Here is a 15,123-nt window from a genome sequence, read left to right as displayed (position 1 = left end):
TATTGGTCTTACAAACCTGCTGTCAGATATGGTAATAAAAATGGCTGCACCAAACTGAGTTCTTAGCGAATGTCCTACAGGAACCTACCCTGGTTTTCAGCAGTAAGCCAAAACTTTGTCAGGAAATGTTTGAACATCCACTGCTGAAAGTAAGAACAATGATAAATCACTGCTTCTTCAGTTTATCCACACATCTTTTTCCTTAATGTGATTGCTGCAACAAAATATACAGTCAGGGCCTCCGTGGTACAACCGAGTGAAAGGGAAATGGCATGTAAACAAGGATGGACCCAGAATTTGAAGTTAGGGGGCGAGGTTCCAGGGGGCTAATAAGAAGATGCTTTTCCCGAGTTAGCGGGAGCAAACACAAGAAATTTCCTCAAAATTTGAAAACTAATACGTAACATTACTTATGTCATCGGGAAACGATTGCCCCGTTCAGTGTCCCTCAGTCCATCCCTGCGTGTGAAGTCAAGAGTGGTGTTCTCATTTCATCCCTCATTCGATCATTGCCAAGTGAGCTCTTAAAATGATAATTTTATTTAGTGGCGTCTTGTGAATTCAATTAAGATTTGGAATGACTGCCTTGGGTGCTCTTGAATGTATGTACGGTTCATTTGCAGAAGCCCAGAAATATTTGTGTTCGTGCAGATATGGATTGAAGTTTCCAAAATTTTTCTGCAGAGAAAAAATGGAACTCGTCTCCAGTTTGTTATTATGTGCTAGGCAAGGAATTTGATTAATTTAGATCCATCGATGAAGCTCGATGTGTCGTTGGCGCATGTCCCAGGGAAAGAGATACTTTATTTTGCCAGTTGCGAGATGACAAAGAAAGATTGCAATATATATTCCAATCAACTCGCACTCGAGCTATAGAGCGATATCCACTGATTAACTCAAATGCGAGTACAGAAATCCTCACATGGGTTACATATGCATAACGACCTTACAATGTAGTACACAAACAAGGTGCAACCTGGGGGCACACAAATTAAGAATACATCTATTTAGACTAAATGTTTAACTCCAGACTCTTCGGTCTTTCTGCAAATTGATGTTCCACATGCCAGCTTTTCCATTCTTAAAACTTTGCTTGGAGTTGATCAATTACTGTCTTGTCTACCTGGAAAGCCTTGGCAAGAAGGTCATTGGCGATCGACGGGGTCGACCCGAAGACAGAGTTAGCAACAAGAATGACACCCGGGTTCTGGTTGCTCAGGGCAGAGATAGAAACAGCGCTTCCAGAACCCACATTCTGCACGAAGTGAACAAGCCCCTCTGGGAACACAAACACGTCACCTTTCTGGAGCGTCTTGCTGATGAGCCTGTTCTCAGGATTCGACGTGATGAATCCGACATAGAGGGTGCCCTCCAGGACTGTGATAATTTCGGAGGCACAGGGATGGGTGTGGGGCGGGACCACACCCTTAGGGGCAAAATCGATGCGAGCCATGGAAATGCCGAGAGTGTTCAGCCCAGGGAGCTGCCCAACAAAGACCGGGGACACAGTAGAGCCGACTGCATTGTTTGTGCTCTTCACTACATGGAGCCCACTGAAGGAGAAGTGGTTGGCCTGTGCTTGCTTAGGATCGATGCACGCAAAGCCATTCACCTTAGCTGAAATCAAGGTCTTACATGCAATTAATAAAGATGGCAGAAATAAAAATCTAATTCATGATGCAATTTCCCGTACTACTAGCTCTCGAAGCAAAATCAATGGAATAAACCTTCCAATAAAATGTAAACCATATGATGTATGCAATTATTGAACATCTCAACGATTACGGTTCGTATAGTTATCAATTTCATATAGTGTTGGCATCTTTATTTTTGGATAATTCTATATATGTTATTGTTAGATTCACTTAGCTAATCATTTCCAACAAAAAAACTAAAACTGATAGGATGGTGAACACAGTCATCTTATATACCCAAGATTTTTTTTTTTCTTTAAATGGTCTTCAGACAATACATATCTTTTCGATATGGTACTATACTATGGACACTTTTGGCACTCCAAACAATCATCGAAACGCATTGCCGTGCAAGCAAACCTGAACCGGTGAGGTCAGCAACGCAGAAATCTTGCAAGGGATCAGAAGCTGCTGCTCCACCGATGCCCAAGGCCACCACAACCAGCCAGCTCATCACTAGCACAATCTTCGAATTCATCTTTTATGTTTCTTCTCTTTTTCGGGCCAAACAATGACCGAGACGGAGAATGAAAGAGCAAGTGTGGGAGTTTGGGTGTGAGGCAAAATGATAAGAGGAATCCCCCATTTATACACAAGTTTCAGAGCAATTGATGACTGAAAGATTGAGGAGAAAGATGGGCAGAGAAAGAACAAGTCTTGCCGTCTCTGCATGAATATGTTGAAGCAGTCAAAATGCCTCTTTAAAGTTGTCGGGATGCCGCAGTAGAAGACGCATGCATGCCTTCGTCCAAACATGCTGGGTGTGTTTCCATGCACTACAACAACATACAAGAAGTTAAGAACTCCCAATTTTTTATTAGGCTCAGTAGTTTTTTAATGATGTCAGATTGTCAGCCGACTGAACTAAATGAACCCGACATACATGTGCTTACATGGGCCGATCGAATACAGGAGTCCAGCACATAAATTTAATTTATGTTGACCGAGTTACATAAGGCACGAAGACAATAGAGAGGTTAGGCCAAGTTTGTTTGGCTTACAGTTTGCGTGTATGCTATGCCAAACTCTAATGTTCAATATGTGTTTTCGTCGGGTTGCACGACTATTCCTATAAATCCCTTAGGCCAAGTTTGGTTGGATTACCTTCAATTGACCCCATTTATAAACAAGTTCCTTATCTCATCATTGATGTTCTGAGATTTGATATGGACGCAATCGAGATACCCAATTGAAATTATTTGTATCAGGACCCAAACCCATCGATCGCACTTGATTACTTTGAGATCCAATTCATTGCCACTACAACAACTTTGCTTATTTCCAACGGGCGGTTCCGCTGGAAATCCTCTGACTGAAAACATCCGCATGGAAATACTCGTTAGAAAAGTTCTTTTATGGATTTCCCTCTGAATTTACACTATTATTAATTTGCGAGAATTTTTTCCGTGAAAACTTATATTTTTATTACTAATTAGAAATTTTGAAATACAAAAACTAATAAAAGAGTGAAAAGGGCCGTCCAGTTAAGCCCTGCCCTGTCTATGCCTCCTTTGAGCACATGAATCTATATATATATATATATATATATGAAAGCTCTGCTATTTCATGCGACGTGGGAGAGAGTACGATTCGAATTTTGTATTCTCGCGATTGTGATTCGTTTTCGTTTATTTTATTATATTTTAATAATTTTATTATTATATTCTAATAAATTTATTTTACTTATAATACATTATATTCGACTTTCGATAAATAAAAAATGAAAGCATTAAGTGCGTTTACATTACTATTTCAGTAAATCAAATATTTATTTTTATTATATAAAATTATAAATTTTCTTCTTAATTTTTTATATAAAGCAATGCAATAATATGTACATTACCTAATGATGAAGTAATAATAATATTAAAAATAATATAATAAGCAAATTCTTTATTATACTGTAATCAATTTATTTTACTTATAATATATTCTATTTGACTTCGGTGAATAAAAATATGAAAGCAATAAGTGTATTCACATTGTTACTTCGTTTTATTATGCAAATTAAGTATTTTATTTTTATTGTATAAATTATAAATTTTCTTACATAAAATAATGCAATAATATATATATTACTTAATAATGAAGCAAATAATAGTATTATAAAATAATATAATAATATATACGTTTACCTAAACTATGAAGTAAATAATATTAATATATAGATTTACTTTTTCTCTAAATTTTACCATACAAAATAATAACTTTAGTTAACTTTCTCACATTTACTTATGTCTTGGTTAGGCAATGTATGGATTTTAAATTATTTTATTTTCCTTTTAATATTGCTTATCATTTTTTGAAAAAAAGAATTTTTAAAATTTAATTCATCACTTCTTTGATTTTTTTTCGTCTTTGAACTTTTTAAGAATTCTTCTGAGAAAATTGAATTATCTTCTCATTTTATTGTCTTAATAATTTCTACCGTTAAGTTCCTTAAATGAAGACTACTATGAGTTTATTAAATTTCAAAATTTTTTATTTATAAAATTATAAAATTAAATATTATTAGCAATAATGAAAAATAAGATAACGGTGCCGGAGCGTAGCTTTGGGGTATCATACTAGTAATTTATGAGCCTAGGGAGAGTCAAGCTGGGTCCAAGTTAGGCGGTGGCACCATAGAAGCAATGCTTGTCAGTTGCTAATCTTGACAATCAATCAATAATAATATATAAAAGCTGAATAGCAATGCCATGGGAGCTCCATTGCCTAATTCTCAGCTCGTGATTGATCATCTTTTTATGTGCTCAGAGAATTTAATGCTTAATTAGAGATTCATGTATTTGTCTTTATATTAATAGTACATCATCTTTTTTTTCTTTCGATGCGTACCCTGTTATCCGTAAGCTCATCGGACCCCGACTAATCCAGTTCGAGTCAGCTTGGCCCACTATGGGGGTAGTGTTCTTTCAGTATAAAATTTTCTTCATTCACAATGCTCGAACCTGAAACCTTACTTAAGAAGAACAAGAGTCAAATTACTTGAACCAATCCATATTGGTAATAGTGCATTATTTTTAATCTACGTATGTAGAACATCGAAAAGATAAGGAACTATAATTAAATCTTCCCATTTAGAAAAGATTAAATATAACTTATCGTTTCCATAAAAAACACACATCAATCGGATAATCATCTCGATGAAAATAAGGAACGCCATTAATGTCAAACTCCCGATAAATACCATACGACCTTGCCCATCATAGACATTCGCAAGTAATATATTAAACTCAACCATGGACTGTTCAATCTGAAGAAGAAACATGCCACAATGGAGATAAAAAGTTGCCACTCTGGGAGCTATATAGTATCAAGAAGATATGTAAATAGACCACAAAGATCAAGCCAAAAAGGACCTGGACGTCAATCCGAACATAGAAATGAAGGGCTTTGGGATGTTCATTTATATAAATGAAATCGATGAATTTAAGTTGTTTTTGGGAAGACAGGAACTATACGCAATAACAATATAAAGAATTGGAGGAAATATATTCAACATGTAAATCTATTTTTTAGATAGTATTTTCATAACTAATCAGCTATATGATATCTTTTTTATTATGTTGTCGCCCATGCATATCATTCGCCTAGTTTTTATTATTTTGGTTTGCACCCTAGTATCAACCTAATAGACTTCAACTAATCCATTAAAGCCGGCTCGACCCACTAAGCGATAAAACTCTCATTTCGGTGACAATTTTTATTATTTACATATATTAAACTAAAATTATTATTTAAAATTAATATTTTTTCATTTTTATAATTTTTATAAGTAATTCTGACAACTGTTATCATTTTTAAACAAATTATTCTTTAAGATTTTATTTTAATTTTAAAAAATATATATATTTTTTTAAATTAATATTTGTTCTTAAATTTGGTATTTATACATATTTTGTAATATTTATTATTAATTGAAAAGTATTTTTTTTGGAATTTTTCTTCGAAATCCTTTCATAAATATTTTTTAAAAAAATTTAGTTTCAGAAATACTTTTTAATCAACATGGGTTAGTTCAAACGATTCGGTATTTATTCCTCTTCAGTGAGGTCTCGAGTTGAGTCTTGTAAATGTAAAAAATTCATACTAGGAGAACTGAGTTAGTCGGAGGCCATTGAATTTTTGAATATCAAGATATATACCGAAATTTTAGTTTCTGACGAAAAGTTTTAAGAGCAATTTTGTTGGAATATTTTAATAAAAAGATTAATTTTCATCGAAATTTCTCTCATAAATTCACTTAGAAATAAACTATTAATATTTTATAATTCCTACAATGAAATCCCGTCAATTTTTGACGAAACGTCCAATCCATCAGAAATTTCCAAGCGGGTCATTTCCTTGGAAAATCTCTCGAAAATAGACGAATCTCTTGTGTGGGTCTCCTCTTGGACAAGTCATCACCCTATACATTCCCCAACTGTAAATACCGGCCATACCCTGATTGAGGTTAACTTTATCCTTCACATCACACGCACTCAACGCGAGCTTTATCTCCCTCAACATTCCCTCCCCCTCAGCAGCGCCTCCAAACCATCGCAAGTCCGGCGTGGGGGCCACTGACGGGGACCGCTCCTCACAAAAATCTTTTGACCTCTGATCTGTACTCTCTAAGATTTTCTGGTAATGACAACTTTATGTACGTAATTGGCTATAAAACTTCAACAACCGAAAACTATAATAACCATCCAGCACAAAAATAAAAAAAGAAGAAGAGAAAGCTACCAAAATAGTATCAGACTTTCAAAAATCGTATCATTTGCTTCTTGACTTAATTTTTGTGACACTTTAACCCTTGACTGATTAATGGTACATCACTATAGCCTTTCCGTCAACCTTCCGTCAACCTTCCGTCAAAACTTGAATGGAAATATCTGACGTGGCATTTTTAATTGTTTTCCCCGATAATGTGGCTTAATTTTATTGTTTCTGCATCTCTCTCTCCTCCCTCTTGTACTCGAGAGCTTACAATTGAGATCTGGGCGAGAAATGGAAATGGCGATTGATGGGATTTGGCAATCGGGAGAGCACATGAGCTAAGTGAGAAAGCATATAAACCCAAAGTCATCTTCAATTTCTTAGTTTACTGGAGTTTGTTGTGGGTTTTGAGCAAGATCGAGCTGATCTCGTGCTGGTTGTGTGGAGTTTTGGTGGTCTTGGAGGCTTTATAACTGGCAGTGACAGGTAGATAAGATGTTTTACTACTCCCACAGCTGATTCTGTGGTCCCCTACTTGTCCCCTTCATGTTTTCTTGAATGTCGTCCCCAGCTTGTCTCAGTGCTTACACGGGTTTGCTAGAAACCCATGAAAAGCAGAACTTTTTTCATTTTTTTTTATCTCTACATGATGGGAAGTTAAAGAGGTTTTTTTTTTGTGGGATTTCACCAGAATGGCTTGGAGCTATATCGATATGGTCTTCCATCATGGTGGAAGGTTTGTTAATGACCGGGTGGAGTATGTTGGTGGTGAGATAGATGTATGGGAACACACAGATGTAGACAGTTTGTCTACTATAGTGTTCAAGGGTATGCTGAAGGATCATTACAAGAGCAAACGTACTCATTATTGGTATGTGATCCCTGGGATGAGGAGGAGACTGGGCTTGAAGAGTTAATGGATAATATTGATGTTAGAGTGATGATGTATGTTATAGAAGGATTTAATGAAGTCCACATTTACTTCGAGCATCCAATAGATACTCTTGAGGAGCTTGTTAGTGAGGGAGCTTCACAATTTTTGGCAAGATTGAAAGAGAAGCAATGGAAGAAGCAGCAAGGGAAACTGATGAACATGGAGATGTTGAAGGGGATGAAGATGATGATGATCATGATAGTGGAAAGGACAGTGAGAACAGTACTTACAACCCTAGGCTAGAACAATATTATACTTGGGATGAAGATTATGATCAATTTGTTCAATCAACCGATCCTCATTTGGAAGATCATGAAATGCACAATGCATGTGCAGGTGTAGTGTATGGATATTTTAGTCTGCATGAAGGCAGCTTTCCACTATCTGAAGTGCAACATGAAGAGAAACTATAAACGCAAAAGGAAGGATAGAAAAACAAGGTCTAAAGAAAGAACAACTGAAGAAATGGAAATAATGTTTGTAGATGAAGAGACACATGTATAGATGGAGGAAACAAAGGAATCTAATGGTTATCATTGTAAGGATTTAATGTCTCTTAATGGAGATAAAGATGATAGTGCTGATAAGGGTGTGAAGTATCCAGCGTTCAATGAGGGGCTCAATTTGGTTCTGTGAATATGGAACTTGGGATGGAGTTTAATTCATTAGATGTGTTCAAGCATGCCATTAGGGAGTATAATATCAGCTTCGGAAAGGATGTTCGATTTAAATTGTCTAATGCGGAGAGCGTGAGAGCCACCTATCATGCAAAAGGATGTGATTGGTGTTGCTTGTGCTCATTAAACAAGAAGATCAACTCCTTTCAAATGAAGACTTATACAAATGTACACAAATGTGCTAAAGTTTTGCAGAACAAGTTTGCTAATTATGAGTGGGTGGCATCTAAACTTGTCCTACAGGTTAGGGCCCATGCCGAAATGACTTGACAACAATTTTAGGATTTCTTGATGAATATCTACAGAGTGAAAGTTGCATATACTACTCTTTATAGAGCCCTTTATGAAGCTCATAAGACACGTGAAGGTCCAGAGAAAGAGCAATACCTGAAGTTAAGGGATCACTGTCATGAACTTCTGAAAAGCAATCCAGGGTCAATAGTGGGACTCAATGGAGCACCTATCACACATGAGTTTTAGAGGATGTATGTGTGCTTGGAGGCTTGCAAGAGAGGCTTCATTGATGCACATAGACCATTAATTTGCCTAGATAGTTGTTTCCTTAAAGGGTACCATGGGGTACTATGGTTTTTGAGGAACCTTGTAGATGACATAGGAGATCTAGTGATGAATGACTATAACTTCATATCTGACAGACAAAAGGTAAATAGAATGTGGAAGTTTGACATGGAGCACCACACCGGTTTTGTGCTAGGCACATATGGGCCAATTTGACTAGCAATTGGAGTGGAAAGGCATTGAAGGATACATTCTAGGCTTGTGCTAAGTCAACAACTAAGCAACAATTTAACCAAAATATGGAGACGATGAAAGGACTGAATGCAGCTATGCCTAAAGGACAAACCAGTTGACGGATGGTCTAGATTTGCTTTTGATACCTTTCCTAAAAACTCCTATGTGACAAGCAACATGAGTGAGCAGTTCAATGGTGCAATATTAAAATTGAGAAGCAAGCCCATCATCACCATACTCGAGGGAGTAAGGTTGTACATAATGCAGAAGATGGAAAGGAATGCAAAGTTACTTAGAGGCTACATAGGACCACTATGCCTCAGAATTCAATCAAAGTTTGAAAATGTTAAATAGAGGTCAACTGCTTGGACTCCACATTGGACAGGGGCTATGATATGTCAAGGTTTGAGGTTACTTGTCCACCATATTTCATGGTAGCAGTGAATCTGGAGCTACATATATGTTTTTGCAGGGAATGGGACATCGCAGGGATTTTCTACATGCATGCAGTGGCTTGCATATACTATAATAAAAGAGAGTCTGAAGACTTGGTCAATCCATGGTATAGAAGGAGCACTAATGAGAAGTTATAGGAGAACTTCATCAAACCTACTGCTGATCAGGAGTACTGGACCACCTCAAGTGGGGACCCTGTCTTACCTCCAAAAAACAACAGCCAACCAGGATATTCCTAAAAAAAAAAAAAAGGAAAAAGGGCCCAGAGAAACCAAGGGATCCATACAAACTAAAAAGAAGCTTGGGTCTTCTAACCTGTTTAAATTGTGGTGTAAGTGGTCACACAAGAAAGATATGCAAGGCCCTTAGTGAATCTAACAAGAAGGCAAAGAAAGTCGGGAAAAATTCTAGTAGGACAAACCAAGCGGACCTTAATGTTGCAGATGTTCAAGGTGGAGGAAGCAGGCGATCTACTTCAAGTGCTCCGCCAACATTCCAAGCTAAGGAACTAAATGTGTCTCAAAACTTTGGTCCACTGTTGATACCACAACCATCTTTTTCATATCATATGGTAAATTTTCTAGTACTAGTACATCCTTGTCTAACTTGCAATCTTAGATTGGTCAACATGTTTGTGATTTTTTCAGTGTTAATCAGTTGGCACTACAGGTGGGAAATGTCTCTGGTCCAGTCATGCCAACTCCACATGTTTCAAGTCAGGTAAATTCCCTAACAAACTTAAACTTGTTGTTCAATTTACTTAATATTGATTGCTAATTCCTAAATAGGTACCTCACCAAATGAGGAATGCATCAACTCCACTCATGCCACCTCAATTGTCAAAGGTTTTAGAACAAGTGTCCTATAGTTGACTTCACTTTGCATTTTGCTTTGTTTATGTGAATACTGACTGTCCAATAGGTGCCAATATAGATGACAAGTGCTAGACCATCTTCAATTCCACTGGTGCCTAATCAAATGGTAGGTTCATTTTCACAAGTATATATCTTTACTTTGTACTGATTTAGTGTGTAGTGTTTCATTTAGGTGCTATTCAATGTACTCATTTAGTCCATGGTTATGTGCAGTAGAGGTTTGGACATGTTATAAGGCCAACATTGGGACATCCAGGAGGACAAGGCAGAGGGAACAAATTCAAGGCCACTCCATTTAGACCACCAGTTCCAACCTCTATTCTAGCAAGTGGTCAGTTCACCAGAAGGAGACAAGCAAGACTCTCATCACATACAATGGAAGCTGCTGGACATGGATTACTCAAAGGTTTTCTGCAAATTTCAACTTCGACCAAATGCCTCCTCCAGGATAGTAATGGTATGTTGACCCTCCAAGCATTATGTATTTATTTTTTTTAGAATAGATCTGAACTTGCTCTTAGTGGCTTTCTTTTTGTGTACATGAAGGGATTTGAAGTATAGGAACAATTCGAGGTGATGAAATGTAGGTAGCTAAGCCAGATTGTGGAAGGGTTTTCCTTTTTGTATAGATGGAAAGGCAGTGGTTATTTTGGGAAGGTGGATTGGCAATTAGGTTAGAATGTGGAATGCATAGATGGAATGGCTAGCTTTATCAAAAGGGATATACTTTTGTATAACAAATACCAAATCCAAATATCTTTTGTATTTGGTATATCTTATATGTAGGATGGATGAATCTAACCATGGCAATTAATTAGGTTATCTATATGGTATATTGTTATGCTTTTTCAATTGTTCAATATTTGCTAACTTATAATGCTCAATTACTTGGATGTAATCTGATCAAACACGATATAAAGAAGATTTACCAAAAAACAATGTCATTCTTCATTTATATAGGAACATGAGTTTCCTTACATTGCAAAAGTACAGAGGTTCACCATTATTGCAAAAGCATCCATATGCTAAATTACAAATGCTTATCAGATACAAGAAAAAAACCATCCAAACTTCAAAGCAAGTCCAATCAGCACCCATGCCAACAAAGTCCCAAGAACAGTGCAGACAATCTCTAGCCTCTTCATTCTCTTTTGGTACTTCAAAATCTTTCTCCTTAGCTTGGCAACAATCATTGAATCAACTTCCATTATAGTGTCTTGTCCATCTCCTGTATTTATAACTTGCAACAGACAAGTTTCATCTCCACTCTCATTGCCACCCACTGTGATATTAGAGAACTCATCAAACCCCTTGAAATATCCACGAGTGATTCACTTGTTCTTCATTGATCACATTCATACAAAAATTAAGTATCAGAAACATAAAATGACAAGTTCACTATGCAATCAAAGTCAGTTTTGTTGATGAAGTTACTTGATAAAATGGGCAACGAAAGAATTTTCTCTCAAAATTCATGGGAGCTTTCGAGGTCAATAGAGAAACTTGTCGTCCACAACCACATAACCATTCTGCTTTGTTCCTTCCATTCCCAATGCTCGACCCACTCCAACTGGAATCCACATCTTCACTGTGCATTTGGCGTCGTTGACAATTGAATTCGATCCCACCATTTGGCAGATCCTGTCTTCACCATTAAACCAAATTGCGAGTAGTTTCCAGTAATTAAGAGTAATCCGAAGGCTAGAATTTAGGGGTTAGGGATTTAAGCTGCTCAGAATATCAATTTAGGGGTTGATTTGGGGGTCAGGGATTTGAATGCCTTTGGGAATGGCTACTGAGAGAAGAAGAGAGAGGATAGAGGAATTTTTGTGTGTGTGTGTGTGTGTGTTTTGGGGGGGGGGGGGGGGGGGGGTGAGAGAAGGAGGGAAGGGTGGCGGCCAGAGGGGATGGAGAGAAACAATAAAATTAAGCCACGTCATCGGGGAAAATAATTAAAAATGTTGCGTTAGACGTTTCCATTCAAATTTTGACGGAAGGGCTATACTGATGTACCATTATTCAACAGGGGTTAAAGTGTCACAAAAATTAAGTCAAGACGCAAATGAGATGATTTTTGAAAGTCGGGGACCATTTTGGAGTTTCCTAAAAAAAATCCCCTTGCCATGAATTAATAAGAAAATAATACATAATTTAAGCCATAAGCTACGGACAAGTGCACATTAAGGAATGGACATCCTTAGCCTCAGCATCCCGCTCCTTATAAACCGATAATAACAGCATTTTCACACGGCGTCACTATCTTTAAAATTTTTCTTGTAGTCGATCAATTTGTGTCCTCTCCACCTGAAAAGCCTTGGCGAGGATGCCATTGGCGATGTGTTGGAAATTATGGCTAACGGGTGAATGAGGAAATTGTTCACAAGCTAATAACTCTTGATTTTCTTATGTTAACCACACTTAAAATTCCTCTTAAAGATAGATAAATATATTACATTCAATTGTGAATTAATTATATTTAAGTGGTGGTTATAAGAGATGAATAGATTGCATTCATGAATAATCATATGGATTGCAATCATGAATAATCATATGGATTTCATTCATGAATAATCATATGGATTGCATTCATGAATAAACATATGTATTTCATTTATGAATAATCATATGGATTGCATTCATGAATAATCATAGAAGCATTGAACCCCTAGCCTATAAAATCCAACAATTCTCTCATCTAAGAAAAACACACAAACATTTTTCTTCTCTTAGATTTCTGACCTTGCATTCGGATTTTTGAGATAGTTTTCACGCTTCACTTCGAGTTCGCTGGAGCGTTGCTATTTGTGTTGTTACTTTGCTTATTGTCGTTTTACCCTGGAAAACGATTGTCCACGTGACCTCAAGCACCCAGGAGGGACAATTCTGTTTCAAGGGGTTTGTGTCTAACACAGGACTCGGCTCTCTCATGTCTTCAGTTCTTCCAGTTTCGTCTTTGTATCGGTTTGAATTTCCAAGTTCTTATACTAGTGAAATTCATTTAATTTTATAGTATTTTATTTGTCCGAATTGCTATTTGAATTGTGGTTCAATTTTGTAACTTATTACAGCTGATTATATCCTACAATCTTGAAACATATTTTTCTCTATTTTAACAATTCGAATGGCATCGGGGAACGATGGGGATGCGACCAACGGAAGCCAGACTACTGGCTCCAGCCCTGCTCCTATGTTGCCTAACCATTTGGTTGGCCAAAATGTGGCTGCTCCCTTGATAGTTCCTGTCAACCATGTCGAGAAGCCTGAGAAGTTCAATGGGTTGAACTTCAAGAGGTGGCAACAAAAAATGCTATTCTACCTCACAACTTTGAACCTTGCAAGGTTCTTGACTGAAAATGCTCCAACCCTATCTGTGGGGGAGTCAGATGTGCAAGCTCTCAGTGCGGTTAGCGTTTGGAAGCATTCCGACTATCTTTGCCGGAATTATATAATGAATAGTCTTCATGATTCCTTGTATAGTGTCTATTGGGAGTTTAAGACGGCGAAGGAGGTATGGGAATCCTTGGACCGTAAATATAACTCAGAGGATGCCATGGCGAAGAAATTTCTCGTCGGACGGTTCCTCGATTTTAAAATGGTCGATTCAAGGACCGTAATGAGTCAAGGGCAGGAATTTCAAGTGCTCTTGCATGAGATTCAGGCTGAGGGGATGGCTCTAAGTGAATCCTTTCAAGTTGCTGTTGTTATTGAGAAATTGCCGCCCAGTTGGAAGGATTTCAAGAATTATCTGAAGCATAAGCGAAAGGAGATGACAATTGAGGATCTTGTTGTTAAACTTCGAATTGTAGAAGATAATAAAACTCCGGAAAGGATCTCATCCTTCCTGCTGCTGCTAAGGTAAATGTCATGGAGCAAGGGCAAAGCTTCAAGAACAGAAAAGGCAAGAAGAAGCTGGGTACGAATGGAGGAGTCTCCAAGCCCAAGTTTCAAGGGAAATGCTTCAACTGTGACAAGAAAAGTCACAAATCTGCTGACTGCAGGCTCCCAAAGAGGAAAAAGGATCATGAAGCAAACGTGGTTAATGAGATGGCTCGAGATGTGGCAGACATCAATCTATTTGTTGTGATTTCAGAGGTAAACCTCATTGGGTCCAACCCAAAGGAATGGTGGCTCGATATCGGTGCCACCAGACACGTGTGCTCAAACAGAGACTTGTTCACTATACTCGAATCAGTTACTGGGGAGAGGATCTATATGGGAAACTCTACCCATTCTGCTCTAGAAGGTCAAGGCAAGGTGGTCTTGAAGATGACTTTAGGAAAGGAGCTGACTCTGAACAATGTATTGTACGTACTTGAGATTCGAAAGAATTTAGTCTCCGGGTCATTACTGAACAAGCATGGGTTCAAGATGGTTTTTGAGTCAGACAAAGTTATTTTGTCCAAGTATGGAATGTACGTAGGAAAGGGATACATGTGTGATGGGCTTTTTAAGCTCAATGTAATGACCACAATCAATAAGAATTCTGGTTCTTCTATGTATTTGATTGAGTCTCCTGATTTATTTATGGCATGGAAGACTAGGTCATGTTAATTATAATACTTTGCGTAGATTAATTAACTTGAATCACATACCTACATTCCAAATTGATTCACAACACAAATGTGAAATTTGTGTGGAGGCAAAATTGAAAAGGTCACCATTTCCAACGATTGAAAGGAACACTGAGCCACTTGATCTAATTCATAGTGATGTATGCGATTTAAAGTTCGCAACAACAAGAGGTGGTAATAATTATTTTATTACCTTTATCGATGATAGTACAAAATACTGTTATGTATATTTGTTGAAAAGCAAAGATGAAGCCATAGAGAAATTTGTTCTCTATAAAAATGAAGTTGAGAATCAACTCAATAAGTAAATCAAGAGATTGAGGAGTGACAGAGGAGGCAAATATGTAACACCTTTCTGGGAATTCTGTGCATAACACGAAATTATACACGAAGTGACTGCACCCTATTCACCTCAATCGAATGGTGTTGCTGAACGCAAAAATCGCACGTTGAAAGACA

The 15,123-nt window shown here is 37.3% G+C and overlaps 2 protein-coding genes across 2 annotated transcripts; one reads left to right on the top strand and one right to left on the bottom strand.

Annotated features, from left to right (window-relative positions):
* Positions 1-823: 823 nt before the first annotated feature.
* LOC116214993 (putative germin-like protein 2-3) lies at positions 824-2,239 on the bottom strand. The gene is made up of 2 exons (XM_031550539.1): positions 2,055-2,239; positions 824-1,617 (listed from the first exon to the last, which is right to left on the bottom strand). Exons 1-2 carry the CDS (start codon positions 2,170-2,172, stop codon positions 1,082-1,084), a joined length of 654 nt encoding a protein of 217 aa, XP_031406399.1. The 5' UTR covers positions 2,173-2,239; the 3' UTR covers positions 824-1,081.
* Positions 2,240-13,214: 10,975 nt separating this feature from the next.
* Positions 13,215-14,644, top strand: LOC116214393. The gene is made up of 2 exons (XM_031549803.1): positions 13,215-13,948; positions 14,092-14,644. The coding sequence occupies exons 1-2, from the start codon at positions 13,215-13,217 to the stop codon at positions 14,642-14,644; spliced, it is 1,287 nt and encodes a 428-aa protein (XP_031405663.1).
* The last annotated feature ends 479 nt before the right edge of the window (positions 14,645-15,123 follow it).

The sequence above is a fragment of the Punica granatum genome, chromosome 7 (genome assembly GCF_007655135.1).
Source record: "Punica granatum isolate Tunisia-2019 chromosome 7, ASM765513v2, whole genome shotgun sequence".
Classification (NCBI taxonomy): domain Eukaryota; kingdom Viridiplantae; phylum Streptophyta; class Magnoliopsida; order Myrtales; family Lythraceae; genus Punica; species Punica granatum.
Note: the sequence above shows the minus strand (reverse complement) of the source record. Positions and strands in the feature narration are given on the sequence as shown.